The sequence below is a fragment of the Elgaria multicarinata genome, chromosome 3 (assembly GCF_023053635.1).
Source record: "Elgaria multicarinata webbii isolate HBS135686 ecotype San Diego chromosome 3, rElgMul1.1.pri, whole genome shotgun sequence".
Taxonomy (NCBI): domain Eukaryota; kingdom Metazoa; phylum Chordata; class Lepidosauria; order Squamata; family Anguidae; genus Elgaria; species Elgaria multicarinata.
This window is the reverse complement of record NC_086173.1, coordinates 97,584,084-97,611,513: the sequence shown is the minus strand read 5'-3', so window position 1 is coordinate 97,611,513 and position 27,430 is coordinate 97,584,084. Positions and strand designations below refer to the sequence as shown.

The following is a 27,430-nucleotide window of genomic DNA, read 5'->3' as shown; positions in this document are numbered from 1 at the left end:
TTACTAAAACATCAATGTGCCATTTTACACTTCTAAAAAAAGTGGAAGATCTTAGAATGTAATAAAGCTAGCACTCATTATTAGAAGGAAAGACCATCTTTAATAATTTCTCTCTCGTTATGTAATACAGTAGCAACCAGGGCTAAAATAGCCTCAAAACATAAAACAAGCATGTTTCATTCATTAAAACTACGCCCTCACTCTTGAAGCTCTTTATTCTCCCTCTTAAAGTTTGCAGTTTAAATACTTTTGAGTATTTAAATTATCACTCAAGTTTTTGTCAATAGCTGGCCACAGCAGTAAGATCAGACAACTTCACTTGCTTCATTTGCAAGCAGAAGAATAAAGGAAACGTGGCTAGGATATTGGAACTCCTTAAATGGATAGTGTAATTATCCTTAAATCGGGTTCCTTCCAGATATTTTGGACTACAATGCCAGAATTCATGACCATTGGTTCTGCTGGCTGGGGCTGATGGAAGTTGAAGTCCAAAACTTCTAGAGTACACCAGGTTGGGAAGTCTGATGTAGTTGGTGATACAAATACAAATCATCACAAATGTCATCACAAATGCCTGGATACAGGAAACTAAAAACACACCAAAAGCCCACTTCCAACCCACCCACCCCTTCTAATAGCAGACCAGCATTCACCAAACTAGTACAGGAATCCTCCTCTACAAGTCTACAAAGATCCCCTCCTTCACCAGTCTAGAACGATATCTTCCAGTGCACCAAACTGTGGATCATGTACCCCTATCAAAAGGCCCAGTTTAATGCCCTAAATTCAGCCCCCCAACATTTAGCAAGTTCTGCTTTCAGAAAGTCAAACTTATGGCTTTTCACATGCTGGACCGTTTAGCAAATACAGTTTAGAGTGGATTTGTCAGACTTAAATTCCTTAGCAACCTGAGGCCACTCCCAAGTATCTCAGCAATAGTACCACCACCCATTTTGCTAATCCAGTTACACAAAACATGTCAACAGCAAACAAAAGATCAGTAAAACTCATTTTAGAAATTGGCTGGTGCCAATTGAGTCACAGAACTTGCAGTTGTTCCCAGGAATTTATGCTCTCCCTCTTACCTTCAGTAAACAATTCTGCATTCTGTTCAGACAACATATTTTCCCTTTCACATTTAGGGAAGGGAAGAGGATGCTTGTATCTACTTATGTAGAGTAGCGATTTACATATTGTGAAGCTGTTGCTGCTCAACCTTCATGAAAAACATAAAGCAAGTGAAAAGTTTCAAGCCTGTATAGAAAAAAAATGCATGGAAAGCATTCCATGATAGGGCAAGCGCAGATGGTGCAACCGCAGACATAGTAAAAACCCAATCTTCAATGTGTCAGTCCCCACAAAAATCCTAATCAGACAGACATGACAGGCCAACCCAAGACAGCTGCTTCTACACAAGCTTATTTAGAACTAAGGCTTACAAAGAAGAACAGATCAGCATCAGTCCTTCACTTCAACCCTACACACACAATGGCCAAATTCAGATGCAACGATCTTGGCTCATGTGCCACTGCACCCTCTCCTCACACCCCCAGGTTTAATGCTTATATCTTCGCTTTTTAAACCACATACTTTCCCATGACTTTCAAACTCAGAAACTATGGCTTAAGCACTGTCGCTTACAAGCACTGCTTGTTAGGATGAGAAACCGAATAAGCTAGGATATAAGTCTCAAAGCTAGGTGCATAAGGGTATGAGGAGTACATAGGCAGAATTCTCATTCTTTGGCCAATAAATGGTTTATTGGCTTGAGATTGTTACATCTGAACCGAGCCAATCTTTTTGTTCTCATCCCCTCCCCAAACCACAACCCCAAATTTAGGGGAAAGGACAAGAGGAGATGTTTCCATAATTTTGGAATGATAACTATACAATCTTTTAGTGGATGCCAAAAAAATGTATTCAGCAAAACAAATCCCAAGGAGACTTGGGGTGCAAATGTAAGCAAAGTTATTTGAAAGAGTTCCTTTGAAATCAGTGGGGCTAATTTCCAAGTTAGGATTGGGTTGGCGGAGCAGCAGGAAACAAATGTATCATCACATGTTCTTGCTAGAAGAGCAGCAGTGTTGTAGAACCAAGTTTGCAACTGCTCATAAGCTCACATTGTGAGAAAACGAAGTATCTGAAGAACAGTGGCTGCAAGTACACAGGAATAGTGGATTTAAATCTAAGGAAAGTCAAGTAAATTTTAATATTTAGCTATCCCAGATTAGTTGCCCAGAGATTATCACATCCACACCAAAACACTCATGCAAGTAATTTCGAAATAGACCCGAGTATTACTCCACCAATCCCATAAGCAGTTAATCCCAAAATCATTCTGCATCCCATTCACATTATGAATACACAGGACAGAAGACTTGCAGGAACAGCTTCCAGATCTTTTCATTCAGTGCTTTCCTCCTGAGCAACATACTGGTGGCACTAAGAAGACAGAGCTTATACAAGTAGGGCTCAGCAGGGCTCAAAACTGCCGCCTGTTTTTTGGCTTTGACATTTGTGATGCTGGATAGAGAAAAAGTCCTGAGTGCCCTTCCAAAAGAAGAGTCTTAATTTTGATGAGGAACACTCTCAGGCAGGAGAAAAGCTGAACACAGGGCTGCCTTCCTGCTGCTAAAAACCATGAGAGGCAGCAGGGGTGGAAAAGTCTCAATTGTCTGGAGAGAACTCAGTGCCTCATGGCGCCAACACACGGCCCTGGTATCACAGCAGGATGGGATGCTGACCGGTGGGAAGGAGGAGGGGCAGAGGCAGAGAGAGGTAGATGACAAGTACCCTGGCCAATAACCAGTCAGGTGGAAAGGATGACTGAAGAGAGAAGAAGGGCCAGTGCAGACACACGAAGCACTGGGAACTGTTCCTGTGAGAAATGCAGGCCTTTTGCTGATGTCACCCCCAACCCCATTTTTAAACCAGCTTCTTGGCCTCAAAGAAACTTTTGAGATGCCTCATCTGCCAAACTCCAATGGCTACAAGAATGAGAGTCTGGACAATGGACCACCAGAGGACTCGTTGGTTCGTGCTTTCGCTGGTTTGACGGAAGCGCTCCTCTCGCCACTGAGCAAAAGAGAAAAAACAAATGCAGTTTAAGCCTCTTCCCCATAATCAAGAGCAAATGGGCTACTTTTTCTCCACGGATTGATTTGGGGAAACAGATAGATCTGGAAAGCCGTATGCCTGCCTTAAGCAAACAGTGCAACAGTAAGTGTCATGGACACAGATGTTCCCCTATAACAGGGATGGGGAACCAATCCAGCAGGCTGGATGACGTCAGGGAGTGGGGTCTCCAGCCAGAGGTCTTGCCCTTCCTGATGTCATCTGTTCCTGGAGCCCATTTTGCCTTTCTCTGTGTGGAAAAAGGGACCTAAGAAGCACCTGAGGGGCAGCTCTTGTGGGCACCAGCCAAGTTGTCTGCCTTGTTCACATACCTGCAGAGGGGGCAGAGCTTGGGAGGGAAACCTCCACAGGACAGATGGGGAACAGCCATGGGCTGCATTCAATCCATGGGGTGGAGGTACTCTATTCCTGCTCCATGCTACCTCTTAGAATGAGGCCCATTCCCCCAAAAGAACTGCATAGTGTGAGAAGCCACACTGACAACGTCCCTCCCCAGTGTTCCAGTTCAGAGAACATTACTGGAGCCTTCCTGATGCCATGTCAGGCTATTTGTCCATTTAACCCAGTATTGCCTACTCTGACTGGCAGGATTTTTCAGCGTCTCAGAAAGCGTGGTCGTTGTCCATCGTCTCCTGCCTGGGTTTTTTAGTTGGTGATACCAGAAACTGAACCTTTGATCTTCTGCATGAAAAGGAGGTGCTCTGGCAGTGAGCTGGAGTCTTCCCCCACCCCTCTTACCCGCTGGTAGTTCTGCTCTTTCTGGATCTGTTCAATCTGCTCCAAGAGCTGGCGCACACGTAACTGCAGCTCACTCAGCTTGTCTTTGGCTGCAATCTCGGCATAGTCGTTGGCATGCTCCCCAACCTGGATATCAAGGTGGACCCTCTGCAGTGGATTTAGAAACAACAATCAAACCTCTGGCCTGCAGATGCTCTCCAGGGCAAGAGGCCTCTTGCGATGGTTTTGCAATTGAGCCAGTTAACAAACCCCTCCCTTCCACGATCACTTGGGTCCTCTTACCAGCATGCCTCCTGCAAAAAGGGAAAATTTGGTGGAATTGGAATGCAGGCAGATCTGATGTTCCCCAGGTGTATGTGAAGTAAAGGTGAATCTGCCTTCTGAGCCATACTGCCGGGACAACACCACCTATAAAAAGAACAACAGAGATGTGAAAAAACCCAGTATTCCAGAAATATGTTTATGCTGGGGTTCTAGGTTCACACATAAGCAGCTCAAAAAAGACTCAGAATTCAGTAATCTTTCCATTCATCCCTCATTCCTTCTCACTATGTATTATGTATTAAACATTCCAAGTGGAGTCTATGTTTAGGACAAGTTCATCATTGCAGTCAATTTCAACCAACAACATTCTGTCAAGCCGATGTAGCATAATAAACTACAAATCCCCTAAAGGACTTACAAACAGGTAGACGCTGTCTGAGGAAAGGTGTCTTCTTATGTAATTTTTACTGCTATAATAGAAGTTTGCTGTTGTGACAGAGAGCAAGCTGGTATTCTGAGAATGGGTTCATAGTCTCTCTATTCAATCTGACCTGTGTACCATCACAAGTAACAAAACAGGACTTTGCTATACAAGGTTTAAATTTATGTTTGAATGTGAGAGCTCCTTGAAACTTATCTCCAATTTTACCTTTAGAAATGCCCTAACCCAGCTTAGGATGCAGCAAATGGTAACTGCCATTTTAGAAGAACGTTTTAATAAAATAATTTAACGATTCTAGATTATGCACATGTGGCAATGGGATCTCCCCATTACTTGTTTCAGTGTCTTATTTTCTCTATGGTTAGAATACAATTTTTAGAAAACTCACTAGCCTGAATTGGAAAAAAATGATTTTTCTCTTTACATTCCACAAAAAGACATCACTTGCCATGAAGACCTTTGCCCTTTCGGGCTCAAATTTTATAAATTTTATAAGCTACCTCCAATGTGGAATGACAAACATGTTTTATTGATTATGAATGGTAGTGATGTCCAGGCTGGACTACTGTAATGTACTGTATGTGGGGCTGCCTTTGAAGACAGTTCAGAAACTTCAGCTGGTGCAGAATACAGCTGCCTGAGTATTGGTGGGGGCGAAGTAGTTCAATCATATAATACCTATACTGCACCAGCTTCACTGGCTACCGGTGTGTTTCTGAGCCCAATTCAAACTGCTGGTTTTGAACTTTAAAGCCTTAAATGGTTTGGGACCAAGTTACTTGAAGGACTGCCCTTGGCCATACCAGCCTGCCCACATACTGAGATCAGAAAGAGAGACCCTTCCCATTTGCCCATCTGTGAGAGCAGTGAGGTGGGTGATTATACATGAGAGGGCTCTGCAGTGGTCCCACATCTTTGGAAGAAGTTGCCATCGGAAGTCCGCCATTCCAGAAGTCTGCCATTGAAGGATTTTAAGTAGGCCTTGAAAACATAATTTTACCATGGCCTTCTCTTGATATAACTACTGTTGTTGCTGTTACTGCCAATGTTGCTGGCTTTATTGTTGGCTTTTATTGTTGTTTTACTGCATTTTATTTTTTCTCTTGCAATATTTTAACTGCTTTTATGTAATTTATTATCATATGCTGCTATGGGAGGGCTTCTGCCCTGAAAGGCAGCCAACAAATATTTAAAATAAATAAATAATTGTTGTTTTCATCCCATAAAAGGCAGACCCTATAGGCCATGGCAAATTTCACCATTCAGTTTCTAAACTTGAGATAATTTCCCACACCCTATGTGGAATGATAAATAAGTTTTATTGATTATGAATTATATGTATTTTATGCCCTATTTTTCTGGTTCCAGTGACCATTGTTGTAACAATAAATACTGTATTAATTAATTCACTGAAAGGGTCTGGGGTGGGTGGGTGAATATGACAGTGTACAGTTGTCTAAGCACATTATTAAATTAATCTCTCAAAAGCCATGCTGCTTGGACAACTCTTTGGGGATAAGGGTAGAACTGAGAGCTCTATACGCATATATTACTGGCATTTCATGGTGGAGCAGGTACAGCTTGAAGACTCTGTGCAGGAGACATCTTGGATAATGAACAGTTTGCCCATGAGCTCCCCAAAGCAAAAATCTCCAAATGATTTTTCATTTAGCCAAAACTGACTGTTCCAGAAGCATCTATACAATGAGCCCATGGCATTGGCAGTTTCACAAAAAGAGGAATAAACTGCCACAAAATGGGGAACAAAGGACCACAAGTGCCATTCTGCTTCTTCATCCCAGATCTAGCAGCTGTGCACCTGAATGCCAAATGCCAGGCACCAGGCCGGACCAGGGGTGCTTCCAGACAAAGCATTTATTATGGATCTCACTTCTTCGTGCACTGTTGATATTGACCTTCAATTTATAGTCCTCTGCCTTCCCAATGCCTAGGATCCCTCCATCTGGAAGCACCCCACAGGAACGTAACCAAACACAGGCTTTTATAACCCAGCCAAAATGCTCAGAAAGCGGTGGGTAGGAGGCAGATCAGGATCTATTGCTACATCTCTACATGCTTTGCAATATATCAATCTTACTGCCAACTGTCTAACATCAACTGAGGGAACAATCCTGTGCAGGTTTAGACAGAAAAAAGGCCTACAACCCTAAGCATGCCCCAGCCAGTTGTAGACCTTTTTTTCTGCCTAAACATGCATAGGATTGTGCCTTAAAAAGCTTGCCCTCTCCCCCAACTTAGGTTGCTGAGAGAGAACTCTTGAATGGAAACCAGGGGCGTTTTCACGTGTGAAAGTTCTTGTTTGCTTGCTTCTGATACTGATCAGAAATCCTTGGGCTAAGCCTGTGCTCAGAGACACCATTCCTTAAAATTTAGCATATGTGCCTGCCAGAGCCACTGGCTGCAGTTGATAAGACCTCCTGGTTCTTTGAAAAAAACAAAGCAGATCCTGCCAGCCTGAAGTCTACCCACCCCACCAGCCTGAAGTCCACTTGTGGGATCTGCTTTGTTTCCACACACACACCCCCCCCCCATTAGATCTACCAATAGACATATGGGCAGAAACAGATCTATTTACCTCGTGCACACCTCTGCGTCACACCATGTGCTTTTCTCCCTGTGCATTTTCAGCAAGAGTGTTCTCTGGTTTCCTACCACATGCATCCACCCTCAGACTGAGAAATACACACAAGAGCCAGTCAAGTGCAGTGGCTAGAGCGTTGGACTGGGAGTCAGGAGAGCCGGGTTCTAGTCCCCATTCGGCCATGGAAGCTCATTGAGTGACTTTGGGCCAGTCACAGAATCTCGGCCCAACCTACCTCACAGGGTTGTTTTTGTGAGAATAAAAACGGACAGAATGAGGATTATGTATGCCACCTTGGGTTCCTTGGAGGAAAAAGGTGGAATATAAATGCAACAAATAAATAAAATAAGCAAACTCCTGGACCCGTGTGCCTATGTACCTTTTCATCGGGGTCCTTCACTTCCACAAACATGCCCAGGCCAGGAGTAGCGGGAAGGTACTCTTCCCGCTGCTTATCGTACAGCTGAGTCCGGTAGTTCCCTGTGAGGCAGAACAGAGCAGGATGAGGGGAAAGTTGGCCGTTAAAAACTTAACACCGCTCATTCCCAGACATAACCCCCACCCTCTTCTACACACCCCGTTTCCTCAAACATCCGCCTCTCCCACAGCGCCTAAACCCACCGATCTCTTCCTCATCGGCAACCCTTCTTCGTGCCTCCGAACCGCCACTCCTATTAACTGCCCCACATCCAGCTCGGCCACCTTCCTACCCCACCGCGCCTCCAGTCCCCCGGTCCCCTCCCCGCGCACCGATGACCATGGTCTCGTCGGGGATCTCCTCGATGAAGCACTTGCGCTCCGTCTCGCCCAGGTGGAAATAAAGAGCCCACCCGGGGGACACCAGCCCGGCCACCAACACCAGCTGCCAAAACACGCTCGGGCTGTATCCGGGAGCCGCCATCGCGCCGCGCCTGCCGCCGCCTCCCGCGCTGTCTCTCAAGCCACGTAATCGCTGTAGCACAGGGTTCGGCGGCGGCGGCAGCACTACAACTCCCGGCGAGCCCTCGAAAGGAAGTAGAGCAGCGTCAGGGGGCTGGGCCGCTTATGGGAGGCCCTCCCCGAGCCTCACTAGCCGAGGCGGCCTTGTGCCGTTGGCTACGAGCGAAAAGGAGCTAGTATTGTCAGGCGTGGGGCTAGTCCTGGCGCTCTGCACGGCCCGTCGTCCCCGCCTGGCACATCCAGCCCTCTTCCCCACTGCCGGGCCCGCGAGGATGGAGTTGGAGCCGGGCAGGAACTTGCCCAGTTCTTTCCTACATCCTATACACCCTTTTACCTTATTTCCCACCTCACATGCCTGTCGCGGGTTTTCATTAACTACCCCACCCCAAATATCACAGTAGTTAGGAATATAGGAAACTGTCCATCTACTCACCGTGACTAGCAGTAACTCTGCAGTTTTACAGAGGCCCTGTTCAGAAGACACCTTAAACCACAGCTTTAACCACAGTGGCCTGCTTCAGACAACACGCTAAACCATGCTGCTTAACCACAACCATTTTGTGGTTAAGCAGCATGGTTTAGCGTTTTGTCTGAACCAGGCCAGTGACTAAGGCAAAAAGACTTATTCACGGTGGTTAAAGCCATGGTTTACAGTGTCTTCTGACACAGCCTGGCTTTCTCAATCACTGCTTTTAAAACTCAGCTAAAAACTTTTCTTTTCCCTATAGCCTTCAAATATTGAGTTTGTTCTGACTCTATACTGTTAGCTTCTCCCTACCCGGTGCCTGTTTACACTTCCCTGTGCCTGTTTGCATTCTCCTTCCCTCTTTATTGTTTACTACAACTTATTAGGTTGTAAGCCTATGCGGCAGGGTCTTGCTATTTACTGTGTTATCTGTACAGCACCATGTACATTGATGGTGCTATATAAATAAATAATAATAATAATAAAGCTGTGATTTAAGATGTCTTCTGAATGGGGCCAGAGTTTTGTTTTCCAGATCTAGCTTGAGATGCTCAGGGATTGAAGCTGGGACCGTGCAAGGCATGAGCTCTACTACTGGACTATGAACCTTCCTTAGTTCCCACAAACAGGATCTAGTTTGCAGATATGCTTAAGGGTGTTAAACAGGGCCACCTTCTAATTAAGGGCTGGACCTACAATAGAAGTGTCCTGTGAGAAGTATGGGCCACTGTGAGATAACAGCTTTACCATAGCAGGACAAGCATAGAAGCCAACAGAAGTGTACACAGCAGTAGCCTGGTTGACAACCCTACATTCCTGCCACTGAGCTGGTTCGCAAGTAATGGCTATTCCTGGGTTGTTTAACCCAGGAATTGCTAGAGATGAGTGCACTGCCCTCCCCCTGCTGCTCATCGCTTCCACCATCAATTTTCAATTAGCCCCTGAACAACCCAGAGTTTCCAGGTTCATACATCAGGATAACAAGATAGGAGAAGGGCATACCTGGGTTGTTAATTGAAAGCAGAAGCAATGAGTGCACAGGAGACAGCAAACTCACTCACTGCTGGTTGGTCCTGCCAGCCCATGGTTTAAACAACTCATGCAAACTGGGGCAATATCTTGTACTACATGCTCTTCTAAACTGTAGAACTGTAATTCCTGTGGTTACGGTTACAAATGTAAAACATGAACTTAACTTACTTATTGGGCTGTTATGAACCTACATGAGCTAAGAGATTGGGGCTTCTTTTTTGTATATAGAATTCCTTACATATTTAATCAAGAAAATCCACGTTCTACACAGTATCTGAAGAAGCAATACACATATCCTAAAACCCAGCATGAACCCAATCCAGTAACAGCAAATGCAGTTGACCCACCATTCACTCATTCACAGACTCCATCAAATTAAGACAGACTACAAGATGAGTTTTTCATTTTATTTCACATACCCTCTCTTCAACCTATCATCTTTCAAATGCACACACAGCTATGTGGTTATGACAAAGTACACTGCTGAAACCAGAATCACTCATCCCAGACGCTTAATGAGATAGGGTCTGAGGTTCTGCGATTAAGTTGGATCACATACTCCACAGTAACCGGAAAAATCAAGCCCCCACTCTCCCAACACAAGCACACTTTCCATCACCAAAGGGGAAAATCACATTTGATGGTCACCAGTTGTTTTGGTGTAATTTAGTCTCGCTCCCAGCAATACAGAAATTGCTAGTAATAAAAAGTTTCAGGACCAGTGAGACTGCAAAATACATTCAATTCATAACACCCACCTTGAAGTTTGTTTATGGGCCAGGCAGGAAAATTGCCCCCAGCAGAGTAAAAAGGACTGTGAAAATATCACCCTGATAAAGACAATGCCAGCAAATACTAGCTGGCATGCAGAGCCATGCCCCACAGAGTAGGAATACTTACCATTTCTAAGTTTTCACCATAGTTTTGTTTGCTGTTCTCCTTTATTTTGTTTTGAAAGGGGGGCTATTGGCTCTGAATGGCATTCAGAAAGAGAAAATAACAGGCTCCCAAGTAGGGCTGCACCCTACATTCCTGATTGTTTGACACAGGTTGCCTGGCTAGTATGGCCAAGTAACGAAAGAGATATGAAAATATTCCATATATTTCTCTGAAAGAGCCTCTTAGAAACCAGAGTCTATACAATTCTCCCTCCCCCTGTAAAAAATATTCCCCAAACGCCCAGAATCTGAACCCACTCCCCCACTAGTAAAACCGCTTGTTCCGCTCCTGGCGTTTCTGGAAGACCACAGCTCCCACCACAGCACACACAATGATGCCAAGCAGAGAGCACAGTAGCAATAAGAACACCTTCCAGCCTGTCAAGGGCCCGCTACGGAAATTTCCTGTTGGATCATCCACGTTATCTAAAGGAGAGAAGAAAAGAAGCTTTGAGATTTGCATACGCTGCATGCTCCTATCCTAGATTAGGAATGGGTTAATATAGGCCAACAACATTCTGAGTCATTAAAGAGGTCTTTTGCAGAAGCGTTAACTAGGTACCATAAGTTTACATCCAAAAGAACAACACAGCACTGATTTTACACAATTACTTGAAAAATTTACACAAGTGTCAATGAATTTGGTAGGAAATATTTACTGGAATGTATACTCAGGACCACAGCTACAATCTTGCACGCCTGAACTGGGATTGCAGCGTCTGCTCTCGAAAAAAGGACACCCAGATTTTCATTTCGGTCTATTGCTTTGCATCAAGGCTCAAATACTGTTCCGTAAATGTTCATGTTGATTGTTTAGCATTCCCTGAAGAGATACGGGGTGGCTTGCTCATGTTGGAGGGTGATCTCCCATTTGCTTCACAAAGCATTCAAGACAGAAGCACCAACAACTCACCTTTGGGTGACTTGAGCAGGCTGACACTAGGCTCAATCTTCGTCCAGTCAATGTTTTCTTCCTCTGGTGGATGATCCACCATCAGCTGGAACAACTTCATTGAGATGATGTCATGATTGTCTAGGAAACAGAGAATCAATTTGTGATGCATCTAGAGGCATAAAATCTTCCTCTAACTGAGGGGTGCAAAAAGTATGGCTCGCAGGGAAGCCCTGTCTGGCAGACCCCAAGACACCCCACCTCCCAGCACCAGCAGCCACCCAAAAAATAAAAATAAAACACACACACACCACGCCCTGGAAATACTGCTCAAGGAACAGTCTATGGGTCCTCCAACAAAAATTTCATTAAGAACATAGGAAGCTGCTTATAGTGAATCAGAACATTGGTCCATCAAGCACAGTACTGTCAACACTGGCTCGCAGCAGATCTCCAAGTTTTTAGACTGGATTCTGTCCCAGCCCTACCTCAAGATGCCAGGGATTGAACCCGGGACTTTGGCATGCAAAGCAAGTGCTCCTACCCCTGAGCTATAGCCCCTCATTCCTACAGCATCCTAGGAAGCTGTACTAGAAGGTTCCTGCCTGCACTGGCGATGCTCTAGAACGAGGCTGCTATGGCAGGAATTACAGGGCCATTTCCTAGAATGATTTTTTCTCTCTCTTCACTTTTTTCAGCAAAGGGCAGGGAAGGATTAAAGCTGTAAGCCAGAACATGTGTGTGAGTGAGTTGGGGGAGAAATGAGTGGATGTCAATGTGAATGGGGATAGTTTGTGTATATGAGGGGATGCATAGGGGGTCTTTGGCCCTTGACAAATTACCCCCAAGTTACGCATCCCTCACTGAAACTGATGGTGTTTTAATACTGGAATGTACACAAGACAAGCACAATGTGAGCAAGTGGTGTGTGTGTGCGCAATTGTGAGCTGTACGTGAATGTGCATGTATATATACACATGAGGCCCCCCAGCACTGTAGTAGACACCTGATGCAGCCCTCAGGGCCGAAAAGGTTGTGCATCCCTGCTCTAACTATATATTTCTTAATAAATGCGCCTTTAAAGGTTCCCAGGAGCTGACTTTTACTTATTGCATTTCTATACCACCCCCAACAGCCGAAACTCTCTGGGCTTCTGTTCCTCTAGTGTCCAATTCAATGAAGTGAATAGAACAGGTCCACTGCCTCTAATAATTACTCTACATTAACTAGACCACCACATTCAGGAAACCCTGCCAATTCCACCTCAGTGGCAAATAGTCCTCACCAGATAGATCTCCTGTACCAGCAGAAGCCCCAAAGAAGTAACCAGTGGGTAGCCGGACTCCTGCAACATCAAAGCAGTTTTTCCACTCATTTTTGTCCTCCACATCAGTCATCACCTGCAAAATAAGTATAAACCTGGATACTAAGGATACTTCCGTTTTCTCTCTCCCAAACACCTGAAAAAGTCTACAAGAAGGCTAGAGTCTCAATTCTGAGAAACAGAAATTGGATAAGCCACATTATATTGGTCTGGATATTCACCACTACTTTTTGTTTCTCACTGACTGCACCAGTCATAAGTAGTCATTCACATTCTAACTAGCTATGAAACCCCTACATGCATGCATCTAAGGCAAACCCTCAACAAATTATTCAATGTAACTTACCGTCAGACGCCCCCGAGAATAACGGATAGCCAAAAATGTGTCATGGTTCTGATTGCGGATGTCAGCTGTGCAACCTGCCAGCTCTGTCCAGCGTCCATCTTTACTATGATCGTAGTTCAGGGATCCATTGTTCACCATGGCAGAGATGTATGGGAATACACGCTGCATAATTTTTAAAAAAGTATGTTTCACCATGCTGTACTTCGTTCCTATCATAAATATTTGCAAAAGAAACCTAAAAATGGGAGCTCCAAGTGTGTAGAGCAACATTCCCACTAATTAACATTGAAACCCAGATTCATCTTACAAGTAGAAGTAGCCCACAAAAGAAGTTCTTGTCACCACTTACCTCTGTAGCTTCATCATTTGGATATGTGTCCAGGAAGATGGCCAATCCATGGAAATTGTCTTTGCTGCCAAAAATAGGGCCTGAGGGAAACAAAGCACCTTTGAACAACAAATTCCACCCACCCAGCAAGGAGAACACTGAAGATCAAACACAGAGAGCATCATCTCCATAAAAAAAGGTAGCCATGTTGCCAGCCAACGTCTCAAGATAGGACTGATTGGGTATGAAGAATACTACCCATGTTGCATGGGTAGCTGCAATCCCTTATATGCTTACTTGGGAGTAAGGCCCATTGAGAATTTCCTTCAGAATAAACATGCATAGGATTTCTAGTGGGGTAGCTGCGTTAGTCTGTTGCAGCAAAAATAACTAAATGTTGTGATGCCTTAATGACTAAGAAATTTATTCTGGCATAAAATTACATGGACATTGACCACTTATGCCAGAAAAAATCTGTTAGTCTTTAAGGTGCTACAAGATTCTTCAGGCATAAGATTGGGCTGCATGTCATTCTATTATGCTTGTTTCAGCAACTGGACCCAGAAACCTATTCATCCCTAAGTGTAGGTGGAAGTCCAGAATTCGTGAAAGTGGACTACAATCCTGGCTATTAAGCTGACCACAGTACCTGCAGTGAGGCGCTCCCGAGTGTACCATAAGGCAAAGCCATCCCCATGTAGATTCTTCTTTCCTGTTCCATGAATCTTGAAGTGAACATGGAGCTCCCAATCCTTTAAGAAGCAGGGCTAGAAGACAGAGTATAGCAGCCCTAAACACCTTGAGGAGTGCTTCACAAAATCCTTCAACAAGGACAATGCACAGTTTTGTAACTAGGCACTGCTGGTCTCACTCCACCACTTTTTCCCATAGAGAAACCACACTCACCACTCGATTCCAGATAGAACCCTCTTTGCTGCGCTCATCAGGTGTCAGTCGGACATACTGGCTAGTCAGCATGGTGCTCCCTTGAAAGTCCCAGAGGGGCATTGAACTGGAGCCAACCCCTAAAACATAGAAGACACCACAGAAATCATAAGCTACGGATAAATGTAATCCTTTTATTAGAGAACATAAGAAATTACAAGCAACAATATAAGGAGTGAAGCTTAGTCCAGAACTGCTACCCTCTTGCAAAGAAGGCAGAAATTGAGTTTTCTCCTGCTTCCTCTGCTACTATTCAGTAGAAATTTATCAATTGTGACATAAATTGGTGGGTATAAACCCACCAGGTTTTAATACCTTATCTACCAGGTAGTTTGGACTTTCCTCTGAATATCTGTGCTCCGATCTCTAATTTTAGTGGCATCCAAACTGAAGGGGCCATCCTGTACTCAGGGTGCTTTGTGGAGTTTTATGTGCTAGATATCTTTGAGAATGTAAATGCGTGTAAAATGAACAGTACTATCCCCATGGCTCTGTGGTTTTTCCTCTCTACTTCCTGAAATGACAGGACCATCCCCTCCCTTTGGGTCAACACAGCGCGTGGAAAGCCAGGCTCCGAAAGGGCTCCAGAGAGAAAGACAAGAGAGAGAAAGGAGATGGATCAGCAGGCTGATAGTCCCTGTCCATCCCACGCACCCTGGTAAGGCTTGATGAGCGAATGCTCCCGTTTTAGGTGCTCGCTGTTGCCATCGGTGAGCTCTGTGGCTCCTCGTGGCGCGATCACGGCCAGGAGGAGCTGAAGACACAGCAAAGGCGATAACACCATTCCTGCCGCCAGCCCTCGCAGGCACCGCGGGGATCCACCGCCTCCCGGACCCGCTATCATTCTACTCCCTCCTGCCCCTCGTCTTCCTGCTTCCGGTCGACTCCTAGCCCGGAAGTAAACCGAAACTATAGACATAAGAATGTCTATGTCGCTGTCTGATCTCTATGGCTGACACTCCGCCCCTAACAGTCATAGAGATAGAAAAAGGGAAGAGTCACACATACACCCCCCCCCCCGGATTCCGGTCTATTTGAGATTCCGTTCGGAGCTCAACGTGTCTGCGCGTAAGTGGCTGGAGTCGCGTTGTTATACATTATTCCTCTTCAGCAGTCCTTCCTTCTTCCCTCCCACTAAAAAATATTGGGCGTTATATGTCGTAAGCCGCTTTTTCTCGGCCTCCTCACCGCCTCTCTCAATCTACAATACAGGGATATTAGCAGTGGACTACATAACAAGGTTGTTGTAAGCCACTCTCTCAGCCCGACTGACCACTCCTAGCCTCGCAAATGGGAACAATAAAACTCGACTGCACTGCAGAAATATCGTGATCCGATCTCTTTCTCAGCGTGGGTAGAGCAACCCTACATTACCTACAGCGTGGTTGTATTTATTTATTTATTTATTTATTAAAAATCGTTATGTCCAATTACGTGGGGAGAAGATCGCGTTGCTACAACGGCGGAAAAGCTCCCGTATCCTATCCGTGTTCAGCCTGAGAGGAGAGGAGGAAAAATAACCACAAAAACTAAAAACGATGTTTAATGGCAGTCACGCACCCTATTTTTAATTTCTTCCTCCCATTGAAGTCAATGAGACTTTACTCAATTTACTTCTAAGAATCTAAGTTCCACAGGTTCATGCTATTAATTTTTTTTCCAGTTTTCAACATCTGTTGGAAACTTACATTATACATGTTCAAATGTTAATGTTTTCATGCCGTTAATAATACTCTGCCCTCTGTTTTTTGTGTGTGTTGGGGAGGCTACATGTTCCAGGAAGAGAGCCTAGATGCTGTGGCCAAAAAAAATATCAACAGACAATAAATAATGTGCAAATTTTAGAACTTGTCTATTCATGGAAACAGAAAAATGTGCATCAGCCAGGACTATATTCCAATTAAGGACTATATTTATAAGATGCTGTTTATTACATTGCATACAGAACTGGCCTTACCCTGTACATCTAGGATGGGGAACATGTGGCTCTTCAGATGTTGGACTGCAACTCCCATTATTCCTCACCATTGTCTATATTGACTAAGGCTGATGGGTCTAGTACAGCAACATCTGAAGGGCCACATGTTCCCTGCTATACATGTTTATGTAGAAGTCCTGCTAAATCCAAGGATTTACTCCCAAGTAAGAATGTGTAGGACTTCTGTTTGCAGATGTCCAAACAGAAAATGAATGTGTATATGAGAGGAGGGTGTGGTGCGGGGTGGGGGGGGGAGCGGGAGAAGAGAGAAGGCTTAATGCCTGCTGGGCTCATGCATTGATAGGAACCTTGGCACAACCCCACATGCACAATCTGCACCCTCCATTTTTGACATAATATGGACTGTGCATTCAGAATGAACACATATTGGGGAGTATGTGCATAGTCCTTGTGCTCAAGTTCTGATGAATATGAATATTGTGATCTGCTGAGGGATTCTATTATATTCAGTGGTATATAAATGTTACAAATAAATAAATAGGACATCCCATTTGTATCCCATTTGCACAGAGTTTCTGCCTGGAGGCCACACAATTGCCCTCACAGTTTTTTAAAATATTTCCTTAGTTGGCTAACCATCCAAACCATGTAATGGTGCATCTGACACTGAACCTTCACTACACAGAGTGTTATGTATGTGCCCTTCCCTTGAACCCTTCTCAGTTCATTGCCAACCTTTTATCAACCAACTCAGAAATTAATACCAGACTAGAGGCTACAGGACACTTTATTGAAACAAAACTGCCCTGTTATAGTCCCACCTCAGGACAGCCCCTGGTGGTGGGAGTTCCTAGACCAGCAAGAGCATATTCAGTTTTAAGAGGCGCAATCTCTTTTCCAGCCTTTGTTCCATATGTCCTATGAGTAGAAAGACTCATAGGAGTCTTTTTGGAGCTTTCATTTTCTAGCCCTGAGCAGTGGGCAGTCTCAACTGTCAGTTGCAAGAGGTGCATGTCTTGGACACATTTACATCCTGCATTTTCAGGGATCCATTGAATTTTCTACAGCTGCTCCTCCGGGTCAGTTCCACAGCAGAGGGTATCAAGCACAGGATGAAATATTTTCCCTAGAGATCTTACTTGCTGGTTTGTTTCCACTTGATTTTCTGCCCAGTTAGGAATGCAGGAAATGGCATAGCTATTCCACTTCAGAGACCTTTTACTGTCATTAGTTTAATTTGCCATCAGTAAATGCAAAAGGGAGGAAATGGAAATTACAAGAGCTGGAAGCTGTAGAATGTAATTTTGGAGTCCAGTAATGGCTGTGAAAGTGCAACCGTTAAAAGCATATCTTAAAGCCATGGACACTATGTAGTGTGTTGATAGGTGAGCTTATGCTACCAAAGAGTTTGCAGAGTCAACATGCAGTACATGCCCAATGACAATATTCCTTTTGTGCTTGATGTTTGTATTGGGATTTTCCTTGCTTCATGTAGACACTTTGTTGCAATTATGATTTCAAAATTCTGAATTTCAAGTATGCCTGTTGTGAGGAGAAAGCTGTTTGCTGATCAAGTCAGCTATTTCAGAACATTCCTTTCTCAACCTGGGATTTTGGGTGAAGTCCTGGTTATACGTTCTGCTGGGTACCTTTTGTACCATTAGGTCTGTGTCTATGGCCTCTGGGAATTATGTGGAGTTGAAATTCCATTTCTGCGCTCAGCGTTATCACTTTTTCCGACTTGTGATCTGACTGCAAATCCAGTTCATCCCATCCTAAAAAGATAAAAGCAGGCAGTGAGCAACAGCCCTTGTCAAGACCTGTTTCCAGCAATATCCCCTTCTGTCTGTCTCTCTCCTCCCCTTTCTATACCTAAGGATTATCCCAGGAAAATGGAGGGATTGTCCCTGCCTGCTCCTGAGATCCCCTGTGTCTCATTTGGATGTACAGGGATGATCCTGGGATGATCCGGGAGGGGGGGGACAGGCAGGAAATGGCCTCTCTCTCTCTCTCTCTCTCTCTCTCACACACACACACACACACACACACACACACACACTGTACTTGCACACACACACCATCATACCTGAACTCCTTCACCAGATAAGGCTGAGCAAGCTTGGATTTGCCATGCCCGGTCTCGATATGTGTGCAGGTTCAGTCCTTCAGCAATCTCAGCCGCAGGGGATGCTGTTGCTAGATCTTGCTTGTTAGCAAACACCAGCAAAGGGACCCCAATGAGATTCTCCTCTTCCACTAGTTCTGACAACTCCTGTCAAAAATCCAGAGAACACAATGGCTTATAGAATCATAGAATCATAGAATAGCAGAGTTGGAAGGGGCCTACAAGGCCATCGAGTCCAACCCATCGAGTCACTTCTTCTGATGAGCAGGCTTATCAGAAGAAGTGACATCAGAACCCACCTAGAGGAGATTATGTTGCCAGCTGTAGACATGACCTTGCCTGTCATCATCCCAGCCTAGAACTTGTCTCAGCAAATTCCCAGCATTGTAAGATGACAGTTGATGCACACTAAACTATGAAAAGTGAGGAGTTGTGATGTTAAGGCACCAAGTCAGCAAGTTGGACACTTGGCTCCACTTTTAGACTCTGTTATTTTTGATAATCATTTCACCTGACAGATTATCTATGGTGTGATGCAATTCAGGTTGCTGAACAAACTTTCCATGTGTTCCTGATACAGGATGGAGTTTTGGGACTGGAAGGCGGGAACTGACTATCCTACCTGTCCAGTCTCCTCAAAGCGTTTCTGGTCAGCGCTGTCGATAACGTAGATCTGTAACCACAAAAATGAGGTATCACCTACTGCCCACCATTGTTCTTTTGACTGCCAACTCTTATCAGCTCGGATGATAGGCAACCAAAATTACTGAAGGCCAAAACTCTTTGGTCCCCTTAAAATATGGTTCCCTTAAGACAGTCCAAGACAATTTCGTTTTTGAAATAGGCTGTTGAAATATAATAATACAAATAAACAGAATTTGCTGTCCTTTGATGGTGCCCTCTTATTTACCATCTGATACAGGTCAGCTTGAGCTGCCTAATAGTAGGAGTGTCCTTACCCTAGGTTGACACTGTAGCCCACTTTTTCCTGCGGGCATGGTACTGCAAATACAGTTTGGGGTGGCTAGGCCCTATACTTACCAGCATGTCCGTGCTGCCCAAATACTTTTTCCAGTAGGTCCTGATGGTTCGCTGTCCTCCTATGTCCCAAACATTAAGCTTGAAGCCATGAGAGTGAACGCTCTTGATGTTGAATCCCTATGAAAAGGAAGCAGAGGAGGTTTGTAGGGGAGAGACAGAACAGCCACTGGATGACCATAGCAGGTTCTCTGTAATCTGGAGACCTGGTGAAGCAAACCACCTATGGGGAAGCTCAATATCTTAGTGGTTTTGTGGAAGCTACCGCTTGTGATGAAAATGTTGGTTCATACAATGTGACAAACTTGCCACTTTTTTGCCAGTGAGTGGCTGGGTCACAGATTATGTGGCTTTTTGGTGTCTGTGGCACGGATGTCTGTGATCCCGAATACATTTCTAAAGGTTTTCAAATGGAAAGCTCCTGCAGCTAAATTCACATGGCTATACAGGCAATATAGGAGGGGTATTTGCAATATAACCCAATGCATATTTACTCAAACATGCTGTATATGCCACTATTTTCAGTGGGACATAGAGAGCATTGCTGCATGTCTACTCAGAAGAAAGTCTTGTTGAGTTCAATCAGGTTTACTTCCAAGTAAGCCTGTATAATTGCAGCTAAGTGGTTTAGGCCCAAACTGCATGTTCTCTGGAAACTACTAGTAGCCTAATGGCTATTATAATTAAATTAGGAATAGCTGCTTCTGATAGAGGCAATAGAAAGCTGAGAAGTGGCAGGGGAGAAGACTTCTGTAAATATTCACATGTGCAAAGACACACCCCACTGCTTTTCTACCCCCAAACATCCAAATCAGTAAAAAAAATTACTGATTTAAACAGACCATCATGATATTGGTTACATTTACATTTGTCTTTAACGTGGAGTTGCTGCTTCTCAGCAAAGAATTTCCAGACAGGACGATGGTTTGCCATGGAGAAGTGGTGGTGTGGTGCTTATACACCCCAAATATTGCAAATTATAGTGAGCTTGCATGTAATGTAGCTTGAGCCTATTGTAGCTTCAGGGCCGGTCCTGCTATGAGGCAAAGTGAGGCAGCCTCCTCAGGCAGCAGATTTGGGGTGTCATAAAAGGGCAGCAAATAATTTGCTGTCTATTTGTTATTATTGTATTTCTATTACCAGGGAAGGGGAGAGGTGCGTATGAGATTTTATGGCTCCCCAAATAACATGACTGGCTTTGGGTACTATGCACTATGATTTGTGTAGGTGGGCAATAAAATGTCTTGGGCTTGATGCTGAGAACTGAGAGGAGCAACATTTTAATCAAATATGTCAGTTTACTAGGTAACTATACCCTTCACCCTTCCCATACCAATGTTCTAGTGATAAGCCTACCACAATTGCTACTGACATAGGTGGCTGATGGCCAAGGAACTATTGCTAGCATCTTCTGGAGGTGTGTCTCAGTTCTGCATGGTATGGATGTGAGGAGCATCTGCAGAAAGCTGTGGGTTAGGACAAAGCTTGCCAATCTGCTCCTTTAAGGGCATATCTACACCAGGGGAGAGGGAGGATCTCGCAATATGCTGATCGCGAGATCCTCCCCCTCAGTCCACACGCGCCATGCGACGTCCAGAGAGGAAAGAGGACGTCGCTCCCACCATTTTTTTTTTAAAGAGAAGGACCTGGAGTGCATCTGTGCTCCAGTGCAAAAGTGAGTGAGGTTTTTTTAAAGAGCCCCGACCCCGATCCCCTCCCCACCCCCAATGGGCATGAAGCACTTGAAGAGCTCTGTGCCTTGTGCCTGGTTCCCGGCTCCTCACATTTACTTACGAGGAGCTGGGACAAAACCAGGATGGCCACCCACACATCCCACGGTCTCAGGATCATCCCAAGACCGTGGGAAAAACTGGGCTAAAAGACGTCCTGGTAATCCCGGGGAAACGGAGGGATCATCCCTCACTGCCCCCAGGAGTGCACAAGGATGATCCCAGGGCGATCCCCAGGATAAGGCATCGTCTAGACATGCCCTAAGATTTTATGTAACAAGTTAACCAATTCAACCTTGTCGCATGCCCCATCCCCACCCCTCAATTCTGATCTTCTTTGCTGTGGTGCTTACCTGTGTGGGGGTGATGGTGCTGACCTCTTCTGATGCCAGACGCTTTAGCAAAGTGGTCTTCCCAGCATTGTCCAGCCCGAGTAGGACCATCCGCAACTCCTGTTCTTCAGAGCCTTTAAGCTTTTGGATGACCGAGAGGAGCCCCTGCGGTGCACAAAGGGAGGTGTGATGGCCGGGGGGTGGGGAACCTTGTTCTTGTTTATGACCCAGAACATGAAAAAGAAGTGACAAGGCTGAGCCTCGTGTCTTACAGAAGCACAGTGGATGCTTCTGTGTTTGCTGTAGGAGTGAGTTCCTAGCTGCTGTCTCCTACAGAGGACCCAAACTGCTTTTTGAGTCTTCCCCTTACACTTTTGTTCGCTTTCTCCTCCCAGTTTTCAGAGCTGACCTTGGTGTCATGCCCCAGCCTTTACCAGCTCCAGGGCTGGACTGAAATGTCTCACATTTTATCTCTCTTTATTATTGTGGCTACATATTTTGACCACCTGGCTTTCCCTCTTAGGGGAATAATTCTACCAGCCTGTACCACAGGTACCATAGTTCTTTTTTGCTGCATTCGGTTATCATTTCCTCTATTTCTGATGTTCAGGTAGCACCACCCATGTACTGTACAAGAGGAAGCTTCAGAAGGCTTGGGGGAACCCCAAGGTTTACAGTTGTATGTTGGACTCGATGGCCTTATAGGCCCCTTACAACTCTACTTTTCTATGATTCTATGTTGAACCTCTGCAGTGGGGAGGGGGGAAACCCCTGGGGGAACCCTAAAAACAGCCCAATGAGTACCTTGCATATTTAGCCAGTACACAATGCTGGCTGACTGTTGGGTGAGTGAGGGGAAACCAGGCGGGAAGGAGAATGGAATGGAGCATTGCTGCAGAGGGTATGGCTGATAGAAGAGTGAACAGGAACACCCCACACTGCAACATTTTGTTACGGACACGAAGTATGACCCTATCGTACCAACACGTCTTGTCTCTGAAATTGCGTTTGGGGAGTAGGTTGGCAGCAGATGTTGCCCCAGAGCGGGCACAAAGTGTCATTCTGTGAATGAAGCCCCTTTGCATCCCAAGCTGTCTGCTGTGGGGATCAGAATTTACTCACCTTCTGGACTTCACCCATGGTCAGGCTCTCTACATCCTCTGCAGAGCCAGCCGTGGAAGTGGCTCCTGCTGGCGGCTAGGTCCCTGCTGCGTGACTGACATGCCTGGCTCCAGCAGGCAGAAGGAAGAGGATTATGGCTCCAGAATTAGCTTGTGTCTCTCCATTTACCCAGGGTGTTTAGTAATACCATAGGTAAATCCCCCCTTGCCAGCTGTCGCCCTGGCCTGACCCAGTCTAGTTCTCCCTACTGAAGCTACAGACGAAAGAGATGCCATGTCACCCAACCCAAGTTGAACACCTCCCTGGGTGAGCATCTCCCATCTTGCACAGTTCAGGAGGGAATTGTGTCCAGGTGGTCTGACAAGGTTGGTTGTGGTTTCCCCAAAGAAGGGATGGGGAGCCCAGCCGCAGAAGGAAACAATTTGGGTGGAAATTAACTCTGCCGGATTTTCTGCCAGCGAGTTCAATCCCAGCAATTTTGTAAATGTTTTTCTAATGCCGTTTTAAGGCTTAATGAGGCTCCTTTGGTTGGAAGGAGCACCTCTCCTGTCTTGTATGACTAACCTATTGAGAGGCCCCTGGGCAGAGTAAAACAGAAACAAAGTAGTTTTTTTTAATTGTAGGTGTAATAATAGAAAATAAATGGTATTTCATATTTTCTCAAAACATTTTTTTTTCAGGGGGATGCACATATTGGATGTCCAGCCTCTCACATCCAGCCTCCCTCCATGCATGTCTGAATTCATATAACTTTAGGAAATGCAGCTTGGTTCAAAATATATTTTAATTAATTTACTGGGTGCCCTGAGGTTGTAGGCCCATTCTTTATGCCAAACTCTTCTAGAATCCTGCAGCTCAATGAGATGTGGTGGCCAGGAGAGTCAGAGGGAACCAAGTTTGCAAATGATACCAAATTATTCAAGATAGTGCTTAAGCCGTCTGTGAAGAACTCCAAAAGGATCTCTCCACACTGGCTGAATGGGGAACAAAATGGCAACGTGATGCACATTGGGATAATTAAAAATAAGTAAATAAAAACCCTAACTTCACATATTCACTGATGGGATCTTTACTGGCTGTGACTGTCCAGGAAAGACATCTTCTTTCTAATTGTCATCTGAGAGTCATCACAGTTGAGTGTGCATTATACAAAAATAATGGTTTTGAATGGGCAGATAGATGTTATAGGGTAATCCAAAGCTTGCTTTGCCTGCAAGAGCATAAACATTTTAGGCCCTTACGCAGTTTACTGATTGAGCTCTGTTTTGACCTTTCATGAAAATAAGAACTGGGAACTAGTAACCAACTTCAGCATTGTGGATAGCGCAATGAAAACATTGACTTAATAGGTAGCAACGGTGGGGAGGGGGGAAGGCAAATTCCAGGCTGGGGATGATTAGGAAAAGGACTGAAAATAAAATGTCCAGTCTCGTAATGTCTTTATATAACTTTGTGGTGCAGCCTTATTTGGAAAACTGCTCTGGTTTCTGATTCTCAAAAAGGGTATTGTGGAGCTGGGAAAGGTGCAGAAAGAAAGAAAGAAAGAAAGAAAGAAAGAAAGAAAGAAAGAAAGAACAGCCCAAAAGCTTAAGGGGCTGGGCTGCACTACATTTTCTACAAGGAAAGTCTAAAGTTTTTGATGCCCTTTAATTTAAAATATCACCAACTAAGGGGAAGCACGACAGAAGCTTATAAACATATGCATGGCTTGGAAAAGTCAATGTTTTCCCCTCATAATAGTAAGGAAATTAATTGGCAGTAGATGAAACATAGATATAAGGAAGTATTTCAAATTGCATAATGAACATACAAAATTCATTGCTGCAAGCCACAATGACGTCTGTTGGCTGAGAAGGCTTTTAAAGGGGATTTTATTCAAATTACTAACAGAGAAAGGCCTACATCAGCAGCCGTTATCCATGACTGTTAAGCAGTACTTTGAGGTTCAGAGGCCTTGTGCCGTGACAGTTACTAGGGGGTGAGGGGGACTGGGGAGAGGGAAATTGTCACTTCCATGTCCTCCTTGTGGGCTTCCCGTAAGCCTCTGGCTGGCCATGCTGGAGACGAGATGCTGCAGTGGATGGACTTTAGTCTGATCCAGCACAGCTCTTCTTATATTCTCATGTCTCTCTCTACAACAGAGGTGTGAAATATGTTGCCCTCCAGATGTTGTTGGGCTACAGTTCCCATGATTCCTGGCCCTTGGCTGTGCTGGCTGGGGATGATGGGAATTGGAAGTCCAACGTCTAGAGGGCCACACAAATTCCCCAGCCCTGCGCAACAACAATGCTATAGATCAGAAGTGGGCAATTTCGGAAGATCCAGGAGCCATTTTTATCCTCCTCCCTACTTGGGCCACACTGCTGCTGCCTCTTCCTTGCAGAATTCCACGGGGTGATGGGAAAAAAGGAATGACGGATTTGCCACCAGTTTTGTGGCAAATGCAATAAAACAGTTTAGCTCGTGACCTTGATAGTGTTCTGTCGTGGTTTGCCACTGATGGACCATTTTCATAAATAAAATATAATACACAAAATTAGTTAAAAGAGCATATAAAACCAATTCCATATTAAAATAACCATCACAGCATCTTAAAATTCTTAAGTTTAAAATTCATCTGGGTAGGTCTGCCGGAACAGACGAGTCTTTACGGCTGTCTTAGCTCTAAGCTGACGAATCTCCTGCAGCAGGTCATTCCACGGTTTGGGGGCAGCAGAAGAAAAGGTCCTTTGGGTAACAGTTGCCAGCCTAGTTGTGGCTGAGTAAACCCTTCCCAGAGGACCTGCATGTCCTCTGGGAAGAACGTAACAAGAATGTAAAACTCTTGATGGAGAGCAGGGCTGTTGTCAGGGGGGAAGCTCTTGCTTCTTTGACTTGTCAGGCCCCATGCGCCTGCAAGTGCCAGCTTGGCAGCGCTAGGCTCACCCAGGACACAGATCCAGTACAAGAGAGGGGTTTTCTCCCCCCACCCCCACCCCCACTTTTTTTACCACTGCCTGGCAACTGGGAGCTTGAACAGGCTTCACAGAGAGAACTGCACTTCATGTCTTGTAGCTGTTTGGGCTGCAGTACAGGGACCTGACTGCATGAAGGGTTTGCCCCGGGGTGGCTTCGTGGTAGCGGCACATCATCTACTTGATGCAGCCGCCATTGCGAGGCCATCCGGGGGCACACCCCGGAAACTCCGTTCCAAAAACACCGGGCACTTACTCTGACTTTTTTTGGCAGCGGACGCTTGTCACAGCCCATTGTGCTCCCTGATTGGACGCCATGGGCTGGACAGGGAAGGGGGCGACCCTGCGCCTCTGTAAAAATAAAAGAAATAAAAATTGGGGGGGGAGGGGAGGAACAGGGCCGTTCCTCCCCCACTTTTTTTTTTAAAAAAAATATATTATCTGTATCTGTGCAACTGGGCAGATGCAGATAATATTTTCTTTAAAAAACGTAGGGGGTGGGGAGGAATGGGCAGCCAGGAGGAGAGGTGGTTTGCCCGGCATCCCTCTCCTCGCGTCCTCCTCTGGCTGCCTCGTTCCTTCCCCTTTTTTTATTTTTTAATTATTTGTATCTGTACAGCTGTGTACAGCTGTGTACAAATTTTTTAAATTTCATTTAAAAAATGAAATTTTTAAAAGGGGGGAGGAACGGCCCTGTTCTTCTCCCCCCCATTTTTTCATTTTGTTTTATTTGTAGAGAGCGGGGAAAGTCTGTGTTCCTTCCCGTGCAGATGCTGGGAAGGAATGTAAGTGCGGGAGCCAGGTGCCTCGCGTACCGAAGTGTCACCGTAAAGACTGGGCCCGGGTTTTAGCTATGGCCAGTCTGTCTAACTGAATGCCATAACAGACATCGATGGCAGCACCTTTGCCACCCCCAGTGTGCAGCGCTGCTCCACGCCCTGACTGGATGTTTGCAAAGAGGTCTGTCATGAAAGAGAATAAATTGAAAAGCCACAAAACGGTATGGAGATCAAAGTGGTCGAGAGTTACTGTCCCTCATCCCCACCCCCACCCTTGAATAATCATATACACTAATATAATCCAGTATAGTTATTCACTTGTCTAACAACTAGTAATTATAATAGGAATGGATGTGCTACCTGGAAGAAGAATTTAGTTTTCTTAGTGTACTAAGCATGCACGGCACATCCGGAATAGGGAATGTGGTGTCCCTGCCACCAAAGCACACCCTGGAGGGTTCATTGTCTAGATTCCATGTAGCAAATGGGTAACAACTGCACATTGACTGTATTAAAAATTCTGATCATACATCTGGAAAGACGTTCTGTTCAAATGCATGGCCATTTAATGCTGGGTGGGGATTTTTCAACACTCTGTATCTAGGCCCCATTATTTCGGAGGAGATGAATATGCATCGCTTATCCAGGGATGGCTCAGTGATGTGAATACATTCGGCAAAGCTTCGGGCTGGCTGAGGAAACCTAATCGCTGGCTGCGTCTGGCCTTTTGAAGTTCTTGTGGTCCCCCCCGGATGTGCAAATGGTTCATCTCCATGAAGCTGAAATCTGATTTCGTGCAGCAGGACATGGACACCGGCAGAGCTCGCAATTAATTATCCACAATATGCACTTTGCCTTTTTACATACCTTGCTGGCACAATTTATTCTCGTGGCACAACTTGCATTTTCACAGAACATCGATTTTTATTCTGTGCATGGACTGTGAAGGCGGGGTTCAGGGTTGTAGCAGGGTGGGTGAGAAAGAGGAAGGAGATGCATAGAGGACAAGGAGCAGGGTGT

The 27,430-nt window shown here is 45.1% G+C and overlaps 3 protein-coding genes across 3 annotated transcripts; all 3 read right to left on the bottom strand.

Moving 5' to 3' along the window:
• Positions 1-77: 77 nt before the first annotated feature.
• On the bottom strand, positions 78-8,123 carry TMED9 (transmembrane p24 trafficking protein 9). The gene is made up of 5 exons (XM_063121001.1): positions 7,932-8,123; positions 7,561-7,661; positions 4,156-4,281; positions 3,874-4,020; positions 78-3,075 (listed from the first exon to the last, which is right to left on the bottom strand). Exons 1-5 carry the CDS (start codon positions 8,080-8,082, stop codon positions 2,926-2,928), a joined length of 675 nt encoding a protein of 224 aa, XP_062977071.1. The 5' UTR covers positions 8,083-8,123; the 3' UTR covers positions 78-2,925.
• Positions 8,124-10,007: 1,884 nt separating this feature from the next.
• Positions 10,008-15,310, bottom strand: LMAN2 (lectin, mannose binding 2). Its single transcript, XM_063121571.1, has 8 exons — positions 15,046-15,310; positions 14,353-14,471; positions 14,096-14,213; positions 13,468-13,547; positions 13,119-13,280; positions 12,734-12,848; positions 11,470-11,589; positions 10,008-10,982 (listed from the first exon to the last, which is right to left on the bottom strand). Exons 1-8 carry the CDS (start codon positions 15,308-15,310, stop codon positions 10,822-10,824), a joined length of 1,140 nt encoding a protein of 379 aa, XP_062977641.1. The 3' UTR covers positions 10,008-10,821.
• Positions 15,311-17,877: 2,567 nt separating this feature from the next.
• Positions 17,878-22,737, bottom strand: LOC134396783 (ADP-ribosylation factor-like protein 3). The gene is made up of 6 exons (XM_063123354.1): positions 22,678-22,737; positions 21,577-21,720; positions 19,497-19,613; positions 19,078-19,128; positions 18,417-18,602; positions 17,878-18,105 (listed from the first exon to the last, which is right to left on the bottom strand). Exons 1-6 carry the CDS (start codon positions 22,693-22,695, stop codon positions 18,058-18,060), a joined length of 564 nt encoding a protein of 187 aa, XP_062979424.1. The 5' UTR covers positions 22,696-22,737; the 3' UTR covers positions 17,878-18,057.
• Between the last annotated feature and the right edge of the window lie 4,693 nt (positions 22,738-27,430).